We start from the raw sequence: 25,789 nt of genomic DNA, 5'->3' as shown, positions 1-25,789 counted from the left end.
TGTGGGAAAACAGCTGGTAAGTTTTTTTTTCTGTGGTAAAATCGGAAATATCGCTCTCGCACGCACACAAACGTGCATTTGCACACTCGTTGGTGCGTCGATTTTGTGTGGCTATCTGATATTTCTGGCTACACCCGTTTTTTATTTGGAAAAAAAATGACATAAAAGGTTGTCATCTTTATTATTGTTCTGCCTCCGCATAACTAATAACCTTATAACTTTGCTCATATAACTTCAGATTAACCACAATCAACAATAGTATTTAATCTTTACATGCGTTAAATTTTTCAGTCAATACTTTCTACGCTTATTTTCTTCATTGAATTAACAACAAAACGTGCCACCTCAACCGTAAGACGTCGGGGTACGTATGTTTGCCAAACGCGTCCAAGAAATGTCACCGTACGCGTCCTGCAACCGTTTCACGACAACTGCAAGCGCGTTCTTGTGTAACTCCAAAAATTGGGCCAAACAAATTGGACCGGCCCGCCAGTTTATCCGATATCAAGAAACGTCCTGTATTCTGCGAAGGCGTATTTTGAGAATAGCCGCGTCACCCGAGATATTGAACCGAATCCCCCATTCACCTCTCAAACATCAACAGTATTATTGTGATGTGTGCACAGGGCAAAGAAAGCGCGCGGACGGGTTACGGTCTTGTATTGTTGTGTATGTTCCGGTTCAACATGATCAAAAAAATAAAGAAATGGGGAAGAGAAGGTGGAAGAAAACAAGGTGAAAAACCTAAGGGCAAAATGTGGGGGTGGGGAGACAGATGTCGGTCAACTGCTCTAGGCAGACGGCAGGGCGTTATTGGAGGGGGGGGGGGGGGGGGGTAGTGCACGTTTTGTAGAGGCCGGCTTGGAAAATGGGGGCGCATTCTGTTTATTTAAAAGGCGAGATAATGATTTCAAAACTAATCGGGAATTGAATTTAAGAAATTAGATTTTTAAAAGACGCCATTTACAATCATAGTCTAGGTAAAAAAAAAGGACGGTTAAAGCACGAGAGATGAACTGCATCGCTAGGGTTTAATATCTGTTTGCATTAGGCAATATATGCAATGGGTTGTATTTCTTGTTCTGATAATTTTTGCTTCACATTCGAATTTTATTGCTGATAATATCTGCTTGTTACTAATTCTTTATCTCTACGTGACTAGCCAAAAATACAGTCAGAGTCTACTGACAATGCATTAATTAAGTACAAGTGTGTGACTCTCAGCGACCGGTCAGTCAGCGACAGTCCACCGACGCTTTGACCCACTTTCAACGCTTGACCGTCACGGTCTAGACGTGCTGGTCATGCATTGTGTCCACTGGTGAATAGATAAAACTGCCCGGGCAGAACTGAATCAGTGCCTGCATGACTCACAAACAAACTACAAAGAACCCGTAAAGCGTATCCGCACACACGTTCATCTCCTTCCTGTAATCTATCAAAAAATCATCACTTATCATCAAATTATAGAAGCGGAAATCTGCTACTCAGGTCCTATCTCAAATGAGACACCAATTTTGAGCTAAGTGTATATTTACATTTTCCTTTATCGGACAAGTTTTAAAGTGGTTTCGGACACAGCGCTGACGCCTGTGCGTCTCTGGGATAAGATCGCGAAACGTGCGCGTGCCAGTTAAACGACTGTGACATCATTTAGTGTCCACGATTTCACTCATGTTTAATTGTCTTAAATCTATAGCACCGATTTCTTTGATCTTAACCTAATATGGGCATGGACGTCCAGGCAATGGTGACTTGTGTCCCAACCTTGACGTCAACGTGGAAATTAGTAATTGATAACGGTCACAAGTTCAAGTTGATTAGTCCTTGGACTACTTCTAGAGGAAAGATAAGGCAGGGAAAAAGTAAAACGCGCTCACCACAGCTTCATGCACGGGATGTGGGGAGTTTTTTACTTTTGAAATAAAAAAGGACCTCGATAAGCAAAACAATCACAACTTCCTTTCCTATATCCTTCTTTTTTTATAAATTTGTAAGACTGATTTAGCCTCCCCCCCACCTCCCCCCATCAGTGAAAAACGCAGATTTAATGCTCTGTATGTGATCCATTCATTAATGTTAAAATACATGCTTTTCCTGCTGCAGTAATATTCTCAAGGAAATTTACAATATACAATGTATGCTTGAGCATTATGCCACGGCTAACTTTGCATAATAAAAGAACGCGCATTTCTGAGGTCGATAATTTTATTATATTTATTCTGTCTTCTTTTTCATTGAAGAAATATCGTGTGCAACAGGTGTTTAGTAGTACGGGGAAATAGTGCCCAGTCACCCGTATTAGTAATGGTCAATGTCGTGTACTTCCCTGTCTTGTCATCATAGCGTGTCCACCAGAATGGTGGTGATGATCTGATGAGATAGAGGATGGTGGGTGGGTGGGTGGGTGGGGGGGGGGGGGGGGGGAGGGGGGGAGGGGAGGGTAAATAAATGCGTGGTCTTAGTCCTGCAGACAAGGCACAGGACTTTCCACTCTCCCTTCTCATACATGCACTTTCCATGCTCCTGCCTACTACGTACCCTCTACCAGGACTGCAGATTAACTATATTATTCTCCCTTTTTCTCCAGCAGAGAATTGTGTCGTGAATTAGCCAGAGACATATCTGTGAATATCTAATGAAAAAATCAATCTGTGGCCCTGGTAGAGGGTATGTAGTGCTCTCCATGCAATGTCCTTCCTCGGTGCGTCTTTCCGTGTCCTCTGCTTGCTGCCCTCGTTCACCTTTAGTATGGGAAAGCAGGGTGGGGCTGAGTGTAAAAATTGTCGTGGATTAACAGAGATAATAAAGAAAACAAAGAATGTGAAGAAAACAGTACATTAGAAATGCCCATTTCGCGAAATAGGGAAGGTTGACCACGATAGTTGAGCGACCCAATAGTCCGAATTAATCAAGCGAGAGAAGGTAGGTTTAGATAAACATGCATAAACCACAACAATCCCAGAAGAACGTCGAACGGATTATTCTTTATTATTTCTTATCTATTTCAACTTTTAATGGGCGAAAGTGATAAGGTCACAAATATATCAAAATGAAGAAATAAGTCTCCCCCTAAAGAATCGCCAAGATGCACTCGTCTGATATATTACGTACTTTCTCCCACACACAAGCTATCATGTTGTATGTATGTTATGTTGTTATTTTTTGAACAAATATTTTGCCCCTTCTACATAAGCTTATATGACAAAACGTCCAAACAATGTCCACCCTGATCCAACGTCCACGCTCTATCTGATTGTGTAAATACACGCACTTCCGGTACGCACAGAGGTGAGTCACATTCTTCCCCAATCATAAATATCGTTCTTTATGACCCCAGGCAGGTATTTGGCAAAACCAAAATGTCGCAGGAAAACTGATTTTTCTCGGCTAGTCTATTCTGCGTCCTCCGCATCATTGTCTCGTTTTTGTTTTTTGCTATCCGGGTACATCTCCGGCCCTGTTTAAATAAACCACAACAATATCAACAGATAACTGACCACTTCCCTCCGCTCTCCCCCCAAAAAACGAGTCACCTTTCTAAACACCAGGTAGTCGACCCCTTATATATATAAATATAAGCTGTACACAAAACTCATCACTAAACATCTCACGTCAAGCCAGATTAGGCCCTAACTAAAAGCAAGCAACCGTGAAGGCAAAGCTGTTTTTATTATCAATTTATAGATTCTGTCATCCTACCCCGCAAACAGGTAGGGAAATCAAGTCAACACCGAGGGTCGGGTATATAAACGAGACACGCGGAACAGTCTGTCACAGTGTTGTACCAGCAGAGAAGGAGACGGCTGTAGGGGGGTTACTACACCTGAGCAGCGAACACAGACAAAACATTTTTTAAAACTCTTATCGAAATTGGACAAAAGGAACGTTGAGTGTGCTACATGAATACATAGGGTCAATCTGGCAACAAAATAGCTCGTTTTTAGGAAAAAACCCACAAGATTGATTAACAAGTTGTTGAATTGAAAATATTAAATATCCCAACAAAATTGCGAAGAAGAACGGAAAACCAACCATGTCCCTTTCTGTTTTGACGGCGCTGTGTTTGCTGACATCGGTAAGTACTTATAAAGCTTTACTATTATTTCAAACATATATTAAAATGAACGATTAAATATAATTTATTTTGATTTATTCATCTGGTTTTAGTTCACCAATATAGCACTAATACATAAGTCAGTGTCGACAGTAGAATTTCTTTTGTCGAAAACTTCGGAAATAGACTGTTACTGTCCCAGCTATTATAATATGTCGCTTAGAAATATGACTCACAATAGCTCACATGTTGCTGAATTGTAATAAAAGAAGTACAGAAACAAAAAAGTTTATGCCGTAACCGCAACTTTGTTTTTGCACCAGTTCAACCTATTACGTTGAAAACCAACATACTTTTTTTTTAAAGGAGGGGGGCAACATGAAAATATCTAGCTGTACTACCTTATTGTGGACACAGCCGCGGTGGATGGTTTCTTTTGTCCAGGGGTATAAAAAACAAAATTATGCGTGATTATTTTTTTACGCTTTTAATATCCATACGTTGTGTGGAAAACATCAAATTAAGAACTAAAACGAATGATTTTACGTTTTTCGTGTTAGGCATATTTTAGAGAAAATAATATAGGAAAATATCCAAAAAGTGTAACTTGGTCTTTATTTTCCCACTGAGCCACGCGTTAAAGGGGGAGATGGTTTTGTCTGTGTTTTCTTATCAACTGAAAATTCCGTGTCTTCCACAAAAGTACGGATGCATTCTCTCCCGACGTATTTGCATGGCCTCCATGCCACTGCGTAGCGTTCAACAATACTAGACTAAATTAGGAATAAGATACATGCACTTAAATTACAAAAACCTCGCGCAAACACTTTTGTGTCAATAAAGATAGGTAGGATTTGTTGGCTGTTGAAGTCAAAGTGGGTTCTTTGTGGAGATTTAACCGGTTGGGGTATACATTTTCCTATTGTCCCTTACTCTGCGGTTCCACTCTTTTGCTTGGAGTCATTTACGGGGTTAAACTCCCCCAGTCGAGGCCGACCAGACAGAAAGGATGACGCCATTTTCAACTCATTTTGTGACCTAAGATTTCTATAGCCTTATACCAACGGCATTTTAAGATCTCCGAGTTAGACATAAAAAAATCTTCCCGCTTTATACCAATCAAAGTCTATCATTTATAATCATTGGGTTTAACACCTTATTATACCGGTACCTTCAGTGCGCAATAAAATACCGTTCTTGTCTCCTACCAAACGACCTTTGTCATTCATGATTGTTTTCACCGTATAACGTCACCCTCCCCTCATTTATTTTATTCTCTGGTATATTGAATTAGTATCACAAAAAATCATCTTGATCGCTTCATGCGCTTCAAAACAGAAGTTTGAATAAAAACTGCTATTGGACAACAGGATTTTAGACTTTCAACTCAATTTAGAGCTGGGTCAGAAACCCCGGGTCCCCTCTCTTTAGAATACGAAAGTGTGAATAAAATGCCATTACATATTACCTGTGGTAAAAAAGTCATAGTTTGCTCAGTGATTCAACAAAATTATCAAAACGCATTTCTGGTAGAGATAACACATAAGTCATCGCAGCAAATTGCTGGATCCTACATATATATATATTTAGATATTGTGTCCTATTTTAATGATACCTATAGGTGCTGATATGATAAAAAAAAAGTCATGTCTGACTCAATTTCTCCCCGGAGCAGCTTGTCATTCTTATTATGTCCCAGCGCCACCTACACGGCGGTGGTTTACCACTGCGGTCTGCGGTCGAACTGTCAAATGACTGATATCTCTATTTCACTTGCAATTGGTAGCATGTTTCTGACATAAATAACTTTTTTTATTGTTGTTTTTGTGATTTTTTTTCTCCTCTTTCTTTTACCTACTGTGATAAAATATAAATATTTTTTCTCTTTCTACAGGTGCTTTCTAAAAGCGTCCCTCATTACCAAAATCCTCGCTCCCTCTCTCCATCTTTGCTGAGAGTAGCGAGAGACAACGGGGCTCAGCCACCGTCGGGAATACTACCCCAAAACTTGAGGCAAGGAGCACACCCCCCTGGGGGACAACCCCTACCCCCTAGCGGTCCCCCCACGGACCTCCCCGAAGGCAGAGCGCAGGGTCCGGCCCAGGATCCACGCCCTCCAGCTCCACGCCTTGGTTATTACTCCGCAGCCGCAAGACCCCGTGCTCCAGCAGGTCCGCCGGCTCCGAACCTTCGCCCAGGACGCCCAGGCACGGAGGCTGCCGCCTTAATGGAGGCCCCTCATCCCCCCAGCCCTCCCCCTGCCGGTCCCCCCAGCTCTGGGCCCATAGCGCTGCTCATGAACCCTGAGCCACGACAACCCCCGATGAAGAGCCCCGAACGCCTCCTGAGTCCGCCCCCAGAGAAACTCCAAGTGGATACCACGGAGCCCTTCACGGATAAATCCATAGATCAGATTATTCTCGAACAATTAGGAGGACTCAAGTATTATCAAAGTAAGCATGTGCAATTTTTTCTCTTTTTTGTTAGTTTTTTAAAACTAATAGTGACATTTTGAGTTTTCAATTACGTAATCTGTTTTCTTTTTCTGTATGATCAATAGTAAAGTAATTTTCCAAGCGGCTTTCTTCGAAAATGTGTCCCTAACGATTCTCACAGTCCTGTTTTTGATGTTTATTTAATTTATTGCTTTAAAGCTTCAAACAGATATCTTTAAAACTGATAGTGATGCACTTTAACCACCAAGGGTACCCCTCCTTCAACTGAGGCCGAATTACCCCCCCCCCCCCAAAGATCCCCATTATCACAACCATCACCACCCCACTCACCTTTTTAGTTTAAAAATCAAAATGCTCAGAAATAAAAAAATAGATGGCTAGGTTTTGTGATAAATCACAAAATTATTATGGTTTATAATAATAATAATAATAATAATAATAATAATAATAATAATAATAATAATTTAATAACTTATTTTCAGCTCCTCAGGATGTTATCACTGGTGACGGTACCGTGTTAGCTGAGTTAGATATGGTGATGGACCACGATCAATATGTAGCATTGTACGGGGGAAGAAGACACAAGTAAGATTTTTCTGTACTTAATTACAATAATAGTCCATCATGTATTATATATATTATATCAAACAGGCGAAGGCTGCACAGTGTGTGTGTGTGTGTTTGTGTGCGTATGTGGGTGTGTTTGTGTGTGTGCGTGATTTTTAATTTCATGTTCAACAAAATAATAAAGTTTTGGAACTAAACCATGATTTGTTTCGGGTGCAAGTCTATTGGCATAAAATATGAATTTGAGACGTTTTTTATGGTCAATTTAATCGAATATTTTTCTGTCTGTAACCTTCTCGTGTCACTATGACAAACAGCTTTATAAGAGCCTCGCCTTTAAGTTATTAAGTTATTTGCACAGTCACTACAATCAATGAAATAGTCCATGAGCCAGACATTTTTTTGGTACCAAAAAAGGGCCAAATTCTCATAGTGATTTTTAGTAAGGCCTATGTCTCTAATGCCCAAATATGTGTGATAGCCTTCTCATACTGGTAGCTTTTTGGGTGCTATCACACCTTATATAACCCCACCCCTGCAGCAGCAAGGACTTTTTCTAGATGGGGGTAGGGGAGAGAAAATGCTTACTATATCTATATGGTAACAGGTATATCAATACATTGTATATACTTATGGAGGCAAGGGATGGGACAGTTTATTTCAAAAGTCATGAATGCATGACAATTAGTCAAGGGTCATTGATAATGGGTCAAAGGTCACAGGAGGTCATTTTTGGGGATTTTTCATAAATTAAAGCCAAAAAGTTTTTTTAAAATCATTATTTAAGTAAGAATATGGTATTTCGTGAATGATTTGTAAAGATGGTATAGTCTTATGCTTATGAGCAAAGTTTGGAGCCTCAGCTGTCTTATTTCAGAAAATTATGTTAAAGAATGTGAACCTAATGACCAAAATATGCCATCTCTGAAAGTGGGGGTAGGGGAAAGAAAATCCTTGCTACATCAATCTGGTTAGAGATATATCAATGCATTATATATTCTTATGGAGGTAAGGGATGGGACAATCAATTTCATAAATCATTTATGCATGACAGTAAGTCAAGGGTCATTGATAATGGGTCAAAGGTCACAAGAGGTCACATTTTATGGATTTTTTATGAATCAAAACCAAAATCTTTAAAAAAATATTGATTAGAGAAAGAAATTGGTATTTGGTGAATGATTTGTAGACATGGTATAGTTAAACACTCATGAAAAAAATTTGGAGCCTCAACTGTTTTATTTAAAAAAATTATGTAACTAGTTAAATGTGAACCTTATGGTCATAGTTTGCCCTCTTTGCAAGTTGGAGTAGGAGAGAGAAAATGCTCGCTACATTAATATGGTGAAAGATATATCAATGCATTATATATCCTTATGGAGGAAAGGGATGGGACAATTAATTTCTAAAATCATTTATGCATGGCAATAAGTCAAGGGTCATTGATAATGGGTCAGAGGTCACAAGAGGTCAAATTTTATGGATTTTTCATAAATTTAAACCAAATTCTTTAAAAAAATATTGTTTGAAAAAGAAATTGGTATTTGATGAATGATTTATGTTTATGGTATAGCATCATACTTATGTAAAACACTTTGGAGCCTCAACAGTTTTATTTTAAGAAAATTATGTAACTAGTTGAGTGTAGCCTAACAGTCAAAATTTGCCAACTTTGAAAGTGGGGGTAGGGGAGAGAAAGTGCTCATCATTTGAAGGCAGTAGAAGATACAGCAACAAAATGCACATATTTATGCAGCTTTGGAAGAGGACCTTAATTTCTTGATTAAGACACCTGTAGAGAAAGTCATGCCTCATTAGAAAAAGGTCGAAAGGTTAGCCCAGGTCGAATTTTAAGCTTTCTTATAAATATAAACCTTAACACCATTTTTATATTATTTTTGGGTTTAAATGTATTATATTTAGGGATAACTTGATATAATATAATTATTTATGACTAATGCATTAAAATTTGAGACTGTATATACCCATTTTTCATACATTTTATTCACATTTGGTTACTTTTCCTAAAAAAAGCCTACGCACACTGTTTATTTTGATTCCATAATCAAGGGAAATAGGTATTGTTTTTAATACTAGCATTCAGAAACATACCTTAGTCTTTTGATTATATTTTTGATGGATTTTAAATTTTTTTATCATAATGAGATAGTCCATTGAAAAAGACAAAAAATTAAGCCTGCTTCATTCTGATCTCAGGAGGAGATAAAGGGAAACAAATTCAGACTGGTATCCGGTATGAAGAGCAGATATGAAAATTCCTTCAGCCTCATTCTATCTTAAACCCTAAAAATTGAATCACCTCATGCCTGTAACCATGCCACCAATGCCACAACAAGGGAATTTAAGTACCATTTAGTTGAAATTAATATTTTGAAAGACCTGTATCCAAATATTGCCCAGTCTTTTCGTGAAATTGAACATTTCGCAGATATTATTCTTCTTTCTATACATATTTATATTCAAGATCTGCAGATTCAAGATGGGTAGTTTGTGTTCTGAATGTATGGTAGTCCTGAGAGAAAACGCAGTGAAGTCCACAATAGGCTATTCTATTATTCTATTCTATTATCCTATTCTATTATTCTGTAAAATTTCTAAACTTACACCAAATTGTCAAAATTTTATTAAGGGGGCACATACACATTATACTCAAAATTTCTTCAGAATCAGGGGCGGATCCAGAGATATTTTCTGAGAGCCTTCCAAATTATATTTGTTGATCCATCCTCTATTTTTGACCGTCTTCCGACAGAAAAAATTAGATACCCGTCAATGTAAACTTGAAAATCTGACCGTCTTCCGGAAGACCCAGAAGACGGCCTAAATCCGCCCCTGAGAATGGCAACAGATTTATGGCTAGGTGGCATTTAAGGTCAAACAGAAGCATGTTTATTGTCCTTAGATGCATCAATTTTCACATTGTCATAATTTAATTTATTATTATTGATCTTTTGAGGAGGGCGGGTTGCAAATACTACACACATATTCACTAACAAATATTTACAGGATTTATAGGATGGCAGAGGAACTAAATAATAAGTGGAAAGAAGGCAGATCATTTTTCGGCATGGACCCTGCTCCGTGATATGAATTTATCCATGTACACCATAGGCTGATCAAAGATTGAAGTAGGCTTCATAGCACATATAACATTATCATGTTGATTGTTTATATGTGTTTTGTCAAATTAATCAATTATTTGGTTGAACATTCTAATTTAGCTATTACATGTAGTAATTAAAAGTTATCCATCAGTTGGATAAAATGTTTTATCCATGAGCCAGCCCAGTCAGTACTTGGGTACTAGTATACTGGTAATAATTATTGATATAATAATCTTTTCTAAACCGATTTGAAATACATTCACTTTCTTACTGTGTATACTGTAACAGAAGTTTTGACGTCTAAATCTGCCAATTAAAGTTCATTTATTAGTTGGAAAAAAGAATGTGAAAACCAAACTGCTTGTAGAAGTTTAAGTTTCTGATAAGATTTTATACTTTTTACTTATTTCAAATCAATGTTTTCACTTACACAGTGACTTACATAACATGCATTGCTATTTTGGAAATAACTGTTCTTTCAATTTTTACATTTTGCTTAGATGAAAAACTATCCATTGTGTACACTGAATTGACAGGCACTTTTAACTGCTGAACCTCAGATACAGTCTGATGTTGAACAGCATAATTTTGATTATACAGTCATACAAATTTCAAAATTTTATGTATGCTTTAATTAAATAAAATTTTAGTTATTTCCCTAAATATGTTTTGCAAATAACAAATATGTATCACCATTAAATCATCCAAACGTTTTCATCTAAATGTTAAAATTTTCAGATATTGCTTAGATTTTTATGCTGTAAAGTGAGTGTGGGTGACCATTGACCATTGACCAACCACTGACCCATTAATGCATGATAATGTGCCCTCTTTAAAAAAGTAAACTTGATGAACATCTTTTGGATACAGGCTATGGTACAATAGCTTTGCATCTTACTTCTTCCAAATTGAATGAAAGTAAAATTTCACTTCCTGGCTCCTTATAATAGAAAGTTTTCACTTCCATTTTGAATTGAAGTTATATAATATGCAAATAAAAAAATCTTAGAATTAAAGAAGGGGCCTCAGACTCGATGAACTAGTCTTTAATAGTCACACAGCATCTAGTTATACCCAAAAGTATTTCTATAATCGAAAATGTTCTCTTTTAATGGTGTTTAAGTTCATATTTATGAAAAAGCTTAAATTGTTGATGAAGTTTGGCCTCAGCTGACACTATTGACCTATTTCTAATGAAGCATGACTTTGTTTACATGTCTTAATAAAAAAAAATGAAACGTCCTTTTCCAAAGCTGCATAAATATGTGCATTTTGTTGCTGTATCTTCTACTGCCTTCAAATGATGAGCACTTTCTCTCCCCTACCCCCACTTTTAAAGTTGGCAAATTTTGACTGTTAGGCTACACTCAACTAGTTACATAATTTTCTAAAATAAAACTGTTGAGGCTCCAAAGTGTTTTACATAAGTATGATGCTATACCATAAAGATAAATCATTCACCAAATACCAATTTCTTTTTCAAACAATATTTTTTTTAAGAATTTGGTTTAAATTTATGAAAAATCCATAAAATTTGACCTCTTGTGACCTCTGACCCATTATCAATGACCCTTGACTTATTGCCATGCATAAATGATTTTAGAAATTAATTGTCCCATCCCTTTCCTCCATAAGGATATATAATGCATTGATATATCTTTCACCATATTAATGTAGCGAGCATTTTCTCTCTCCTACTCCAACTTGCAAAGAGGGCAAACTATGACCATAAGGTTCACATTTAACTAGTTACATAATTTTTTTAAATAAAACAGTTGAGGCTCCAAATTTTTTTCATGAGTGTTTAACTATACCATGTCTACAAATCATTCACCAAATACCAATTTCTTTCTCTAAACAATATTTTTTAAAAGATTTTGGTTTTAATTTATAAAAAATCCATAAAATATGACCTCTTGTGACCTTTGACCCATTATCAATGACCCTTGACTTACTGTCTTGCATAAATGATTTATGAAATTGATTGTCCCATCCCTTACCTCCATAAGAATATATAATGCATTGATATATCTCTATCCAGATTGATGTAGCAAGGATTTTCTTTCCCCTACCCCCACTTTCAGAGATGGCATATTTTGGTCATTAGGTTCACATTCTTTTACATAATTTTCTGAAATAAGACAGCTGAGGCTCCAAACTTTGCTCATAATCATAAGACTATACCATCTTTACAAATCATTCACCAAATACCATATTCTTACTTAAATAATGATTTTAAAAAACTTTTTGGCTTTAATTTATGAAAAATCCCCAAAAATGACCTCCTGTGACCTTTGACCCATTATTGATGACCCTTGACTAATTGTCATGCATTCATGACTTTTGAAATAAACTGTCCCATCCCTTGCCTCCATAAGTATATACAATGTATTGATATACCTGTTACCATATAGACATAGTAAACATTTTCTCTCCCCTACCCCCATCTAGAAAAAGTCCTTGCTGCTGCAGGGGTGGGGTTATATAAGGTGTGATAGCACCCAAAAAGCTACCAGTATGAGAAGGCTATCACACATATTTGGGCACTAGAGACATAGGCCTTACTAAAAATCACTATGAGAATTTGGCCCTTTTTTGGTACCAATGGCTGAAAATCAGGGGTCTGGCTCATGGACTAAAAACGAGGCCACTATTTGGGTAGGGGAATGCACGCAAGTGCTCTCATTTGTCCGGTTATCGGTGCACGATCTCGTGTCCTGATCTCGAGCCAAGTCCTCAAAATTGGACGTATATGCCTCTGCCTCACATTATCTCACGGTTATCCTTAAGTGCGCGTTGTGGCAGAACCTCGTTATTTGTTACGTAGAAATGCCGCCGAGTTTCCGCATTACCCGTCGTTGTGAACTCAGCGTACGAGGATTTCTGGTCAAATTGCGCAACCGTCGGACGGGCCCGGCAAGCCGCAACGAAAATAGCAAATGTGAAACAAAGATGTGTGTGTGTGTGTGTGTGTGTGTGTGTGTGTGTGGGTGAGAGAAAGAGAGAAAGAGAGAGAGAGAGATACGCGCGCGCGCGCACACACACACACAGAGAGAGAGAGAGAGAGAGAGAGAGAGAGAGTGAGAGAGAGAGTATGCATGGGGAGAAGGAAGGAAGAATAAAACAGCGCATAATTGTAACAATTGTTAGTGCAAATCCCGAGACAATTTTAAGATACGCACAGAGAAATAAAATGACTCGAAAAAAAATTAAAAAGAAAATCAGAACAGAAAGAACCTTTGAAATGTGAAGTATCATCTCATTGTAAGACCTCCCCTTCAACCCCTGAGCTCCTGGTTATACTTGAACCCGTGAATCGTATTCCAGTGAGTCATGGCGCCCTTTATAGCTATCCTTACATTTTAGCGGATGTTTTCCCAAATTTATGACACTGTAATTAATTAGAAAATATTTTGGTCGAAATATTTAGCTGAGTCACTTCATGATCGACTATTTTATTTTCATCTAAAACATTGGTCAAATATATGCATGCCCCCTCTTATGAATAATTAGCAAAAGCATGAGACGCGCAGAATGATTGGTTTTACATCAAGGTTGAATTAATTTATGGCATTTATAAGCAGTAAAGTTAATACTAAGACTTCCTAAGATTGTTTGCACGTTAAGAAATTAATGTGCTGCTTTGTTCTCTATATATTCTGCGTCCTTTTTTGGTCGGGCAGTTTTTTCCTATCTCTCTCTCTCTCTCATTCACACGTCGACTCATCAACAGGATCACATTTCAATGAAACAATGAAAGTTGATTGTTCATACGAATCCCTAGAATAAATGCAAGCCTTGTAAATACGTCGGGTTAACCAAATTTACTTTTAAATGAAATTTGTATGTTTAAATAGAGTTATTTTAGGGCAAATTGTACTAAATAATTAAATTATCTATTGGTCATAATAAGGCATTGTGCCGACACAAACAAAGAACCGTTTAAGTAATAGCCGTAACATTTTTCCCATTAATCCGACTTTTATGCCTCTCTTAACAAAAATTGATCAAAATACAAGTCTCTCGATTACGGCATTGTTTTCCAAGTTGCAATAATATTATGAAAGATTCCACAATGATAAAGTCATAAAGAAATTAATAACGGGGTTCACAATGCCACAGCGAAAACATACTAATGTTGACTCAAGGTGAATTATACTCGTTGCCATGTTGTTCATTTCAATTTGAAACACACGCGACGCACGTGGCGTCGGTTGCCGGACCAAGCACTTCTTAAGCATTACTCTACACGCGCCTCACATCTGGTCGCCGACTCGTGGTAAATAAAAGAGCGCGATAGCGATGAAGTTTCCACAGACACAGTCGGTGGTTACCCTAGTTAGGATATTGCCCTTTTCTAAAATTGGTTTAATCGTTTTTATCCAACACATCGAGGTTTGATATTACACATGGTCGTTATCATTTGGGATTTGCGGTATTTCAAGAAGGCAAATACGCATGAAGATTTGCCTGGCTCCAAACCTGTCGAGGAATAACTGATTTTGGAGAGCTCGAAAAGTAGTCAAACTGCGCGAGTTTAAAAAACCTTGTATAATTAAGATCTAAGGAAGTGAGAAAAATCGTGACGGGATTATCAAACAGCCGCAATTTGCCTGATGTTTAAAATGCTGTGTGCCGCAAAAGCCTGCGTCCTTGTCACCTGTGTCGTCTGCGCGTCGTCTGCGCCACTTTCACTGTAGGTTTATGTAGTATTATATCTTAAAATCTGAAGGAAGAAATAAAGTGAAAAGTTGAGGAAATATTACATTGACAGATTTATCTTATATTCAGATATTTAACAATCTCTTCCATTTCTTACCTAGAGTTTCTCACGAAAACCTGCCCATGGAGAAGTTTTACATGCCTTTGGTAAGAATCAGTAATAACTTGTACACTCACTGAATGATTATTTATTTCTCTCTTCTAGACGATCAACGGAACATTCTCGTGAAAAGAGAAAGGCGACTTCTGACCTCACGTTGAAATGGACGAATGCTACGATGCCTTACGATATCATTACCAGCGATTTCAGTAAGTACACCGCCATTGTAGAACCTCAGGTACACGCCATTTCAATTGCTATAAATAAAACGAAGTAGGATTTGATTGAACTTGAAAGAGTTTTTTTTTTGTGTGTGGAAAATAACTTCGTTATACTTTGGAACAAAAGCTAAGTTTTAGCGGAGGAAATTGACTGGGACTATTTTTATTCTAAAATATGACGCCTCTGATATAAAAAAAGTTTGCACCTAACACTTTGTTACATGATGCATGTAACACTATGCGACGATGATAATGATGACATCATCTATCTATCTATCTATTATTATTATTATTATTATTATTATTATTATTATTATTATTATAACACATCGACATGTTTTAACCACCGGCTTTTTAGATGTACCAATTTAATACGGATACTTATGGAAGGCCATATTCCTCTGTAAAAAATTAAAGACATTGCTAAAACGGCGTCTATTATCAAGAATAGTTTACTTTCTCAAATATAAACAGACAGTCGTACTAAACAAAATAAAATTGGGGCAAAATGCACCGAACAATGAAATACGATTTGCATTGCTTTGTTAATTGAACGGAGGTTTGGCTATTTTTCTCTGCACGATGGGACAAATTTGGTTAATTTGGGAAAATGTACCATTTATCGTCACCGCCACCGCAATTCATTGAAACCAGTTCCACAAATAGAGTAAGTTTGTGAAGAGAAGCTGGTCAAATTGTTTGTTAGTGGTTGAGTGATTACCCCAAACATTCGAAATATTTAGGTAAATATGTTTTAAGGAAACGTGTAAGAATGCGCTTATTAGCATATGACGTTCGATTCCATTAAACAATTAACTGGAATAAGTATTATTGCATGTGGAAGGATTAAATCGGTCTTCTTAATGAGATAGATGATTGAAGATCACATTTACTGACTACTGTAATAAGAATCAAATATTTACTTACCCGCCAGCTCCAATATTTTTGTATTTTTCATGGTAAACTGCCAAAGGGTGATGGAATCCGTTGATATTTACTTACCGTGGGCGTGAGAAAATATGTACCATTTTAAAAATATTCCATGGGCTTTATACAAATGATATATATATATAATGTACGTGTGTTTGTTGTGGATTTGTGTAGGTATCTCCTGCATGCGCGTGCGCCTGCATGTGCATGCGTGAGTGGGAATGTCTGCATTTTTACCATGGAGAAAATGACCCAGAATAACCGTCGAAAGGACAATAGAAAAGGCAGACGGACAGACAGACAGACAGACAGACAAACAGTCAGCTCTTCAAAACCAAGGCCACAATTCTACATTCACCGGCCCTCTCCTCTGTCCCACAGAACTATACATGTATATGTTGTCCTCCATGAAAAATAAATCTCCAAATCTATTTATAGGTGAGAATGAAATAAAAATAATCCACATCGCAATGCGGGAATGGGAGCACCACACCTGCTTCAAGTTTAGACCAGCGGGGCCTCTGGACTTCAATAAAGTTGTGTTTAAAAATGGAATAGGGTAAGTAAGCGCACACCACGCGGCTCCTCTGTCGCAATGTGTAGTCGTCTCACTTAACACATTTTATTGAAAAGTCTTGCTGAGAATTACTCTGTTTTTTGTCAGTAATAATTGCGTTCACCCAAGTTCCATGGGCAAACGAGAGGGAATTATAAACAAATAGAATGGGATGTATATTCATTCAAAGGGCATTGTTTGCGAGGACAGAAAGATATGTCAGCCCAAATGTAACTACCAAATACATATTTTGTAAACATATTGCTTATGCACAATGAACTCCGTGACATATTTTGGGATCAAGTTACATAAAGATTCAAGTTAAAAATAAGTTATAGTTATAAAAGATTCATAAATTTCAATTTTCATCAAGTCCGTTCCCCAACGTTTGTTGGAAATAAATGATTAAGTTATGCGGTGATGACGAGATATGCGGAGTCTGATATAAATATATTTTTATACCTGGAATGTGCTTGAATATATACAGTTTTGTTCTTCAGCTGTAACTCTCAGGTCGGTATGGTTGGTGGACCCCAGGAATTAAACCTAGAAGCCCCCGGATGTAGATGGGTAAGTTTCACAGTATTTTTACCCAGTCCTCGCATCGTCTTTTCATAATATCTCCCCACTATGATACACTACCTAAAAGACACGAATACAAGTGTCAGCACAGCTAGTATCACGTAAAACAAGCCCATCTCTCAGTATAACTGAATAGTAGAGATGTTTCCAATCCGTTCATATTAAAACAATAAACTGATGAATAAATCAAGAGATAAAAAATAAAATTATATCATGAATAAACGAATTGAAACAAACACGTTTTATCATATTTGCTTTCATGTTTGCTTTCTTGTTTCTAGAAAGGACTATATCTCCACGAAATAGGACACGCTATGGGCTTCTTCCACGAGCACCAGATGCCAGATAGAGACAATTATATCGAGATCAACTACAACAACGTCGCCCCAGTGATGAGACAATGGTTCGATAAATATCCCAGAAATGAAGTCAACACCTATGGTACATCCTATGACCTCAGCTCTATCATGCATTACGGAATCACGGTAAGTTCTCATGTGGTGGTCTCTCCGAACGGTGCTCTCGTTTTGACACGCACTTTTCGAGTATCACTTTTCGTTCATGTGAGAACAGTTTAATTAGCTCTGTATATATCAATTTAAATTATTGTTTTTCTTTTTATCAAGAGCTTATGAAATATGTGGGTAAAACACTTTCCGTTCATCTTGCAACAAAAACGAGGGGAATGTTGGGAGTAAAAGATGCCTATAATGGGACCACAGGGATAGTTGAAAAGTTTGAAATACGGTCACCAGTATGTCTGTTAAATAATTTAAAGTTGCTTTTGGAGAGGATTTATGGTCACTTAGGTTCAAATAACTTTTAAAATAGATAATAAGCGATTGTGCTGTTACAATTAGGCACTGCAAGAGTCAAAAATGTCTTGTTGAATTAAATAGCCTTTTCTTAAATGTTACTTTGAACTATGATTTAATTCTAGGCATTTGCAGCTGATGGAAAGTCTCAGACTATTAGGGCAAAAGATCGCTCTAAGGAACACACCATTGGCAAGGTGTGGCAAAAGGAGCTGGCTTTCTCCGACATCCGGGTCGTTAATGAAATGTACCACTGCGCAGGTAAGCAGTCAACGGGTCACAATGGGCGCTATTTTCTTTAAGATCGTATTCGTTACCCTTTTCCATTTTCCCTTACTTCCTCCTTTCAACAAATGAACGAAAATTAAATTGTTTAATAAGTATCGCCTTCTTGTTCGAGCTGTAGTTGAGTGTACTGTTGATATTTCTCAACTGTAATGAATTGAAGTTGTTTTATCACATTGACGTACCAATGTTTTAGATTATAATATGCTTAATGAATTTCAGACCTTTTTTTTTTCATTTTGTAGCTCATTGCCCGAAGACTGTACGATGTGTGGACGAAGGGTTCTTGGACAAACATTGCAAGTGTGTTTGTAAGGATGGTACCAGTAACTGCCAGAGAGGAACACCCATTACTACCGGCCCAGATAACAGTGAGTTGTCTTTTAAAAGGCTATTAATCGAAAATATAAATTCTACATTTTCAGTTCTTCCATCTCTTTGATAAATTATATGACATTGTATTATATTTTGTTCCATATACGGTAGAAATATGCAAAATTATCCTTTTGCTTTCCTCGATTTTTATTTATCTAAGAAGTCAATTACTTCAAGTTTCATTAACATGAGGTACATGTACTCCATACCCAAGTGATTAAATTATATTAAGAAATCAGCTCCCTACTTTATCTAAGCCCTGTCATTCTATTGTGCTTTTCCATTTACCTTAAGCTTTAGAAAATGAGCATATCTACTGGTTATTGAAACACAAGTACCGGTATATCTTTGAAAGCCCGGAGTCATACTTGTTAATACTATATAAGGATGTAGAATGGCCTTTTTGAGCTGTGTACTTCTACTGAGGTCACCGTCTTCTTTTGATTTCCTTTTTAAGGTAATTGCAAGAACATTAAGGAGGACCACAGGTGTGAGCAGTGGGCTAGGGATAATGAATGCAACATGAACCCTATCTGGATGACGGAGAACTGCAGGAAATCTTGTAACAAATGCTTTGACTTTACTGATACGTCACCTGACGGGCCATACATAGGTACGGTACTTCTTCTTCTTGTTATTCTCATCGTCATTCGTTTTATTCATCTTCTTGTTATTATCTTTAATGTAGCTTCACGAGTTAATAAATATTTTTCAGCATATTTCTATATTGTGCTCCTTCTCTTTTCTTTTCCATTTGTTGTGGCTTTAAAATTTCTTCATCATCTTCTTCTTCTTAAAATTATACATCTGTTTGTTTGTCCTCCTTTTAAACAATTCGGATCATAGAATATGGTTGTGTAGTGTGTCCTGAAGTAACACTGCAGAAATCTATTAATGTTTTTGCATAACAGTGGAAATAAATGTTTGCTATATACTTGAACTCATCTAAAGACTATCCCAGCAAACGCAGAACGTTATTATTACGTTTTTTGGTTAGATTATCGTTATGGTAACGTTATAATAACGTTCTGTGTTTTCTGGGATACCAATGACGCAGTCCTATGTTCATGATCTGCTGGATAAATCAAAGTTTTAGAAACACTACAGCATAAGAAGGTGCCTAATTCCCAAGTATTGATATTACTTCAGAGGGTTGCGAGAACACATATGATGACGACCTCAAGTGCCAGCAATGGGCCAAGGACGGCGAATGCTTCGTGAACATTAAATGGATGGCAACCAACTGCGCCAAAGCCTGCGGCAAATGTAAAAGCAACAAATGTCTGAATCTGTACGGGAAGGACGCGAAGTGCCAAGCGTGGGCCGACGAGGGCGAGTGTAGGGCCAACCCCACGTGGATGATACCCAACTGCCGTAAAGCGTGCGGCAAATGTGGTGACGGAACTGGTGGAAACGGCGGCGGAGGGACAGGAACAGGGAGCGGTGGCAAGTGTAGAGACATACACACCGACCCTCTGGCTTGCATGAGGTACTCCCCCTTTAATTTTTAATTTTGTCTTCATAAACGTGTGAAATGACATAAACCTGTGGCGTATATACCGTTTCTGAGTCCATTTGAGTCCCCAGTTACGGACCCGCATATGAGAGCAAACTGAGTAAACTGGGTTTGCCCTGACATAACGGAAATGTTATCATTTGCAGCTGCATAGGCCTATACATTCTTTGAGCTAATTCTTTTAACTTTATTTCAAGATGGGCATCTGAAGGCGAATGTGAGGCCAATCCACTGTGGATGATTCCCAACTGTCGAAAGTCTTGTGAGAAATGTGACACCGACGGTGGCACTGACGGAGGAACCGACGGTGGGACTGACACCGGAAATAAAGCCTGCGCCGACAAGCTGGACACAAACAAGTGTCAGGGATGGAAAGACGGAGGTGAGGATCTGTGACTGGAGACTGTGTTAATATAACATAGCATTTCTATCACCACGGACGTATGTGTGTGTGCGTGCGTGTGTGTGTGTGTGTGTGTGTGTGTGTGTGTGTGTGTGTGTATGTGTGTGTGTGTATGTCATCATCATCATCATCATTTAGAGCCTATAGTGTTCCACTGTTGGACAAATGCCTCAGCATGCTTTTTCCATTGTTTCCTATCCTGAGCCTCAGATTTCCAGTTTGGCCAAGGTTTCTTCTTCCAAGACTTCCAGTGTTTTGAAGACTGCTGATAACTTGTACTTTATACAAAGTTACTTTATTCAGTCCGTCACTTAAATTCATCCCCATATCTTAACCTTCTCAAACAGGCTCTTGGAATTGCTAGCTTTAGTTTCTAATTTACGACCATGCATGCCTGCCACCGTTACACTGTTGCCTATCCATTCTCCATGATATGAAATACTTAATCTTCTTGCAGGTTCCTGCGAGAACGACCCTGCCTTCATGATCCAATACTGCCAGAAGACATGCGACAAGTGCGGCGTGGACAAAGAGGGATGTAAAAACTTGGTCGAGGACAAAGACTGTCAGGTAAATAAAACCAAACATCATGCCTACAGTTCCACTTCGGATGAGTTCGTAATGGCTGTTAAACATATAATTAAAATATGGAGTGTAAGTTCAATATTTAATCCATTTGGCCTGTAATGTCTTTTGTCAAATATTATTCACTGTTTACGCGCAGTAACAGCAAGACGATAGGAGAGAACAGTAATTCTAATGTATTAGTATATGGATACAACGTAATATGAAACATTATAGTTTCATTAATACATATGTTTATATACCTGTCAGGAATGGGCTGGACGAGGAGAATGTGAAGCCAACTCAGAGTACATGACGGCCAACTGCCGTAAAGCGTGCAAGAAATGCATCACGGGAAGCTGCGTCAACAAGCACGGAAACGAGGCCGAGTGCGGGAGGTGGGCAGCAGAGGGAGAGTGCTCGGTCAATCCCCTCTGGATGATAGAAAACTGTAAGAAATCATGCGGAAAGTGTGACACCTCGACCGGAGATGGCGGCACCGATGGCACGTGCAAGAATATCCATAGCAACGACGCTGAGTGCGAGGCTTGGGAGAAGAGAGGCGAGTGCTCCAAGAACCCATTGTGGATGGTTCCGAACTGCAGGAAGGCTTGCAACAGATGTGGCGATGGTACCGACACCCCGGACACCGGGAACTGCAGGAATATCTACGGCAATGATGTGCAGTGCGACTCCTGGGCAAAGGTCGGAGAATGCTCCGCAAACCCGGTTTGGATGGGAGAGAACTGTGCTAAATCCTGCAAAACATGCGACGGAAATAACAACAACAACAATGGAGGCTCTTGCACCAACAGCTACGGCAACGACGCTCAGTGCTCGGACTGGGCCAAGAGGGGAGAGTGCACGGCGAACCCGGTCTGGATGACAATGAACTGCGAAAAGGCATGCCAGAAATGTGGCGGGAGCGAAGACGGCGGCGGCGACGGCGGCAACACCAATGGCGGCGAGTGTAAGAACTTGTACAAGGACGACGCTCAGTGCCAGGACTGGGCTGACAGCGGCGAGTGTGCTGCAAACCCTGACTGGATGCCAATCAACTGCAAGAAAGCGTGTGGGTTGTGCGGCGATGGCGATAACACTGGGAACGGCAATACTGGTAACGGTGGTAATGTGAACTGCGTGAACAGCTACGGGGATGCCCAGTGTGAGCTGTGGGCTAGAGACAATCAGTGTGCAGTGAATCCCTCTTTCATGCTGGAGCAGTGCAAGAAAGCCTGTCGATCTTGTGACCGAGGCTCTGGTAGGTTACAAGTTATGAAATATGATTTTAATTTCTTTAAGTGTATTTACCTGTCTTATAAATTGATAAGAAACTTAAGTAAAATCAGTTCTTTAGCCCCAAAATTGCAGTTGTGGTGCGTATGAATCCTGCACCAATTCCATATAGCATATAAACGTTGTTTTGGTATTTCTGCTTTTGAAAACTGCCCTAAGTTCATATCCTTTTGTCATTATTCTCAGATAATGGTGGCACCACAGCCAACAGCAACTGCGTGAACACCCATCATGACGATGAATCGTGCAGAATATGGGCCGAGCACGGTCATTGTTCGTCCAATCCAGACTGGATGACCAAAAACTGTCAGAAGGCATGTGGCTTGTGCGGGGGTCGGGACGGTTCCGGGAACTGCAGAAACAAGTAAGCACAGGAACAGAGAGTTTTTAAGGGACATGACAATTGAAGTTGTTACCTGTTGTCAAGTTACTATTGGTCTATAGCTTTAGAACAGGTGAAATATTCCATCAAAGTTGGATACTACCGGCTGGGGTTGAGTCAAAATAAAGTAAGGTTTTAGTCCAGTCTTAAGTCCCTTTGTGAAGCAAGTCCATGGACCTGAAACGGGAAGGACAAATGATGCTTTAGTGCGTGTTTGAATGTCATTTGGTTTCAGCAATGATATGATTTGCACAATAATATATAGTAAAATACATACAAAATGACAGATTTATATTTCATTTTTAATATTAGGCACTATGATGACGCACAGTGTGAAGATTGGGCCAAATATGGCCAGTGTCAAACAAACCCAGACTGGATGTTGCCAAACTGTAAGAAAGCCTGTACAAAATGCGACAAAATAGCCACAGGCACCAGCCAAGAAGACAACAATGTTGACGATAGAGAGATCATAACACTCCCGACAACTACCACCACCCAAAACCCACCACCACCTCCACCAGACGACGCATGTGTGAACGCCCACGGTGATACTGAGTGTACGCAGATGGCACGTGATGGCAAGTGTATCAGCGATTCCAGATGGATGCGACGTCACTGCCGTAGAGCGTGCACTGAGTGCGACAAAGGCAGTAATAGCGGGACGGTTGACAACAACAGACGTAAGTGTCGTAATTTTAATTTCTGGTAAGAGAATGCTTGCGCCTGTCAGCACTTTTGTGAAATGTTGTGTGAAAAAATTAATATATTTAAGAGGTATTTAATACATCTGAACCCGATGTTTACCATACGTTATCAACAAACAATCTTTCCTATGATTTCAGTAACCCTTTCAATGAACAGCACGAATTTGGCTTTAGTTTATAGCAATTACATAACTGTACATAACATGGATATTGTTTCATTTTATAGCCCAGTGCATAGACGTGGTTGGCAACTGCGCGGAACTGGCACAAAACAATGGCTGCAGCAACAATCTGCAACACATGTACAACAATTGTAAGAAGACGTGCGGACTCTGTGAACCAGGTAAGTCGAGACTGTTGACTGTTCTTGCTTTGGCAAATGTGGTAATTTTCAACAAAGTGCCACTTTCAATTTAACCCCTGATTTTTCTTCTTGGAAGTGTACATGTACGCGCTCTTGTTTGGGTGCGCCTTTCGTGCCAATGAAATTGATTAAAATTTCCCCAAATCTTTGCTTTAATGAAATGAACGTCAGTTATGACTAACTCATAGTTGGTCGGTTTTTAATCTTTATTTTTATTTGTTTTTTTGTTTATAGGCCTACACTATTTTGTAAATTTAAATTATATATCTATCATTTAAATATTTGCGCGTTTTTGTGCTTCACATCTCTTTCAAAGATATTTACTGTCAGTACCTACTCATATTCTTCCTCAGCATGAAATTCCTCCATATCTTACAGGTGCGTGTACCAATAAACATCGTCAGTGTAAACGATGGGCACGCCACGGTGGATGTGAGCGTAACCCAGGCGTCATGTACCGCCAGTGCCCGGTAGAGTGCGGGCTGTGCGAGCATACCAAGACAGACCGAGCCCTTCCCGCACCCGGCGGCAATAGGAGAAACGATAGGGTGCGCCACGGTCGAAGGCGTCACCAGGGACGGCGTAACAGACACGTTTTGGCGTGATGACGTAGACGAAGCAAGTGCAAACCGACTTCACTGATACTCGACGGATTTCAACTTTTACAATGAATTTAAGCTGAAGACGGATTTTAAGGGGATTTTTTTTTTGTAAAAACTTGTTGCTGTTATGTTGTATATTTTGTTACGTGGCACTTGTAAGATGGACAGGTTCTTTACAAGCTGCAGCTATTAAGAGCATTTGTTGCGTAGATTATGAAAAAACCAACATATCTTCCTTCGGATTGAAGCTTTGCTAAGCAAACAATGCATACAGTGTATAGAGATACCTCAATGTTATCACAAACAGACGGTTGGTTAAATAACATCTCTCTCATTTAATGTGCCATTTGCAATGTCACTGACCTTTGTCAATTATTTATGAACATAGCTCTTTAAATAAGCAATCAACTATTTTGCAGTGCGGCTGGCGGTCAGTGTTATCAGGTCAACTTGTAAGTTGTAAATTTTTTGCATAAAGAACAATGATTGGAATGAAAGAAAAGGGTAAATCTTGTGACCAAAGAATGGAATTTAAAATCGGCTCATAATGTTTAAATTTGAGCAATTAGCACTCATCGGAATCAAAGGATGATGTTTAAAGCCATGGATATTTCGTATATTTAATGAATATTGGAATATTTGTTATGTGTCAATAATTGTTAAGAACAATCATTTTTTGTACGATTCCAGAAGAAGCGTCTAATGGAAGCGAACCATGCGTGTAAACAGTGTATAATCACCAATACTTATCTTTTATTACATGATATGCTTTTATAAGAAATCTCTTGACAATCTGACGCTCTATGATACTTTTATATGGCAAAGACAGGATTCGATTAGTTCTAGAGGGTTTTCACAAATTGTCTTGCATTCACGCACAGACTGTCTATTTTTGTACATTTCTTGTTTGGAATAAATCTTTTTGACATACATCGTAGTACTGTTATCGCACCTACTCGTCCTCTGTAATGTCTGATAATGAAATACACGTGATTTTTTTGAATTATTAGGAATCTATGATTCTTTCTTACGCCTTTTTTTTAATTTTAAAAAGACAACAGAAAATTTCAATTGCGCCTGGGAAAGTCACTGCTTCTGTATTCTTTGAATTTCTTTTTTTCATAATTAGGTTGTTAACATATAATTCTGTATGGTAAAAGAACT

The 25,789-nt window shown here is 38.6% G+C and overlaps 1 protein-coding gene across 1 annotated transcript; it reads left to right on the top strand.

Annotated features, from left to right (window-relative positions):
* The first annotated feature begins 3,584 nt into the window (after positions 1–3,584).
* LOC106152365 (uncharacterized) lies at positions 3,585–25,555 on the top strand. The gene is made up of 18 exons (XM_013525916.2): positions 3,585–4,078; positions 5,952–6,510; positions 6,996–7,098; positions 15,133–15,236; positions 16,617–16,737; positions 17,235–17,304; positions 17,598–17,801; positions 18,257–18,392; positions 18,662–18,787; positions 19,249–19,404; positions 19,941–20,280; positions 20,505–20,689; positions 21,168–21,280; positions 21,545–22,535; positions 22,757–22,934; positions 23,265–23,635; positions 23,886–24,002; positions 24,402–25,555. The coding sequence occupies exons 1-18, from the start codon at positions 4,037–4,039 to the stop codon at positions 24,626–24,628; spliced, it is 4,143 nt and encodes a 1,380-aa protein (XP_013381370.2). The 5' UTR covers positions 3,585–4,036; the 3' UTR covers positions 24,629–25,555.
* The last annotated feature ends 234 nt before the right edge of the window (positions 25,556–25,789 follow it).

Source organism: Lingula anatina, chromosome 7, assembly GCF_051362555.1.
Source record: "Lingula anatina isolate TDL-2025a chromosome 7, LinAna3.0, whole genome shotgun sequence".
Taxonomy (NCBI): domain Eukaryota; kingdom Metazoa; phylum Brachiopoda; class Lingulata; order Lingulida; family Lingulidae; genus Lingula; species Lingula anatina.
Note: the sequence above shows the minus strand (reverse complement) of the source record. Positions and strands in the feature narration are given on the sequence as shown.

Bases quoted from the DNA above. Each gene is read 5' to 3' on its own strand.
- LOC106152365 (XM_013525916.2), top strand. From the start codon at position 4,037: ATGTCCCTTTCTGTTTTGACGGCGCTGTGTTTGCTGACATCG. The intron at 21,281-21,544 runs GTAAATAAAACC...TATACCTGTCAG, and splicing joins TCGAGGACAAAGACTGTCAG to GAATGGGCTGGACGAGGAGA. The intron at 22,536-22,756 runs GTAGGTTACAAG...CATTATTCTCAG, and splicing joins ATCTTGTGACCGAGGCTCTG to ATAATGGTGGCACCACAGCC.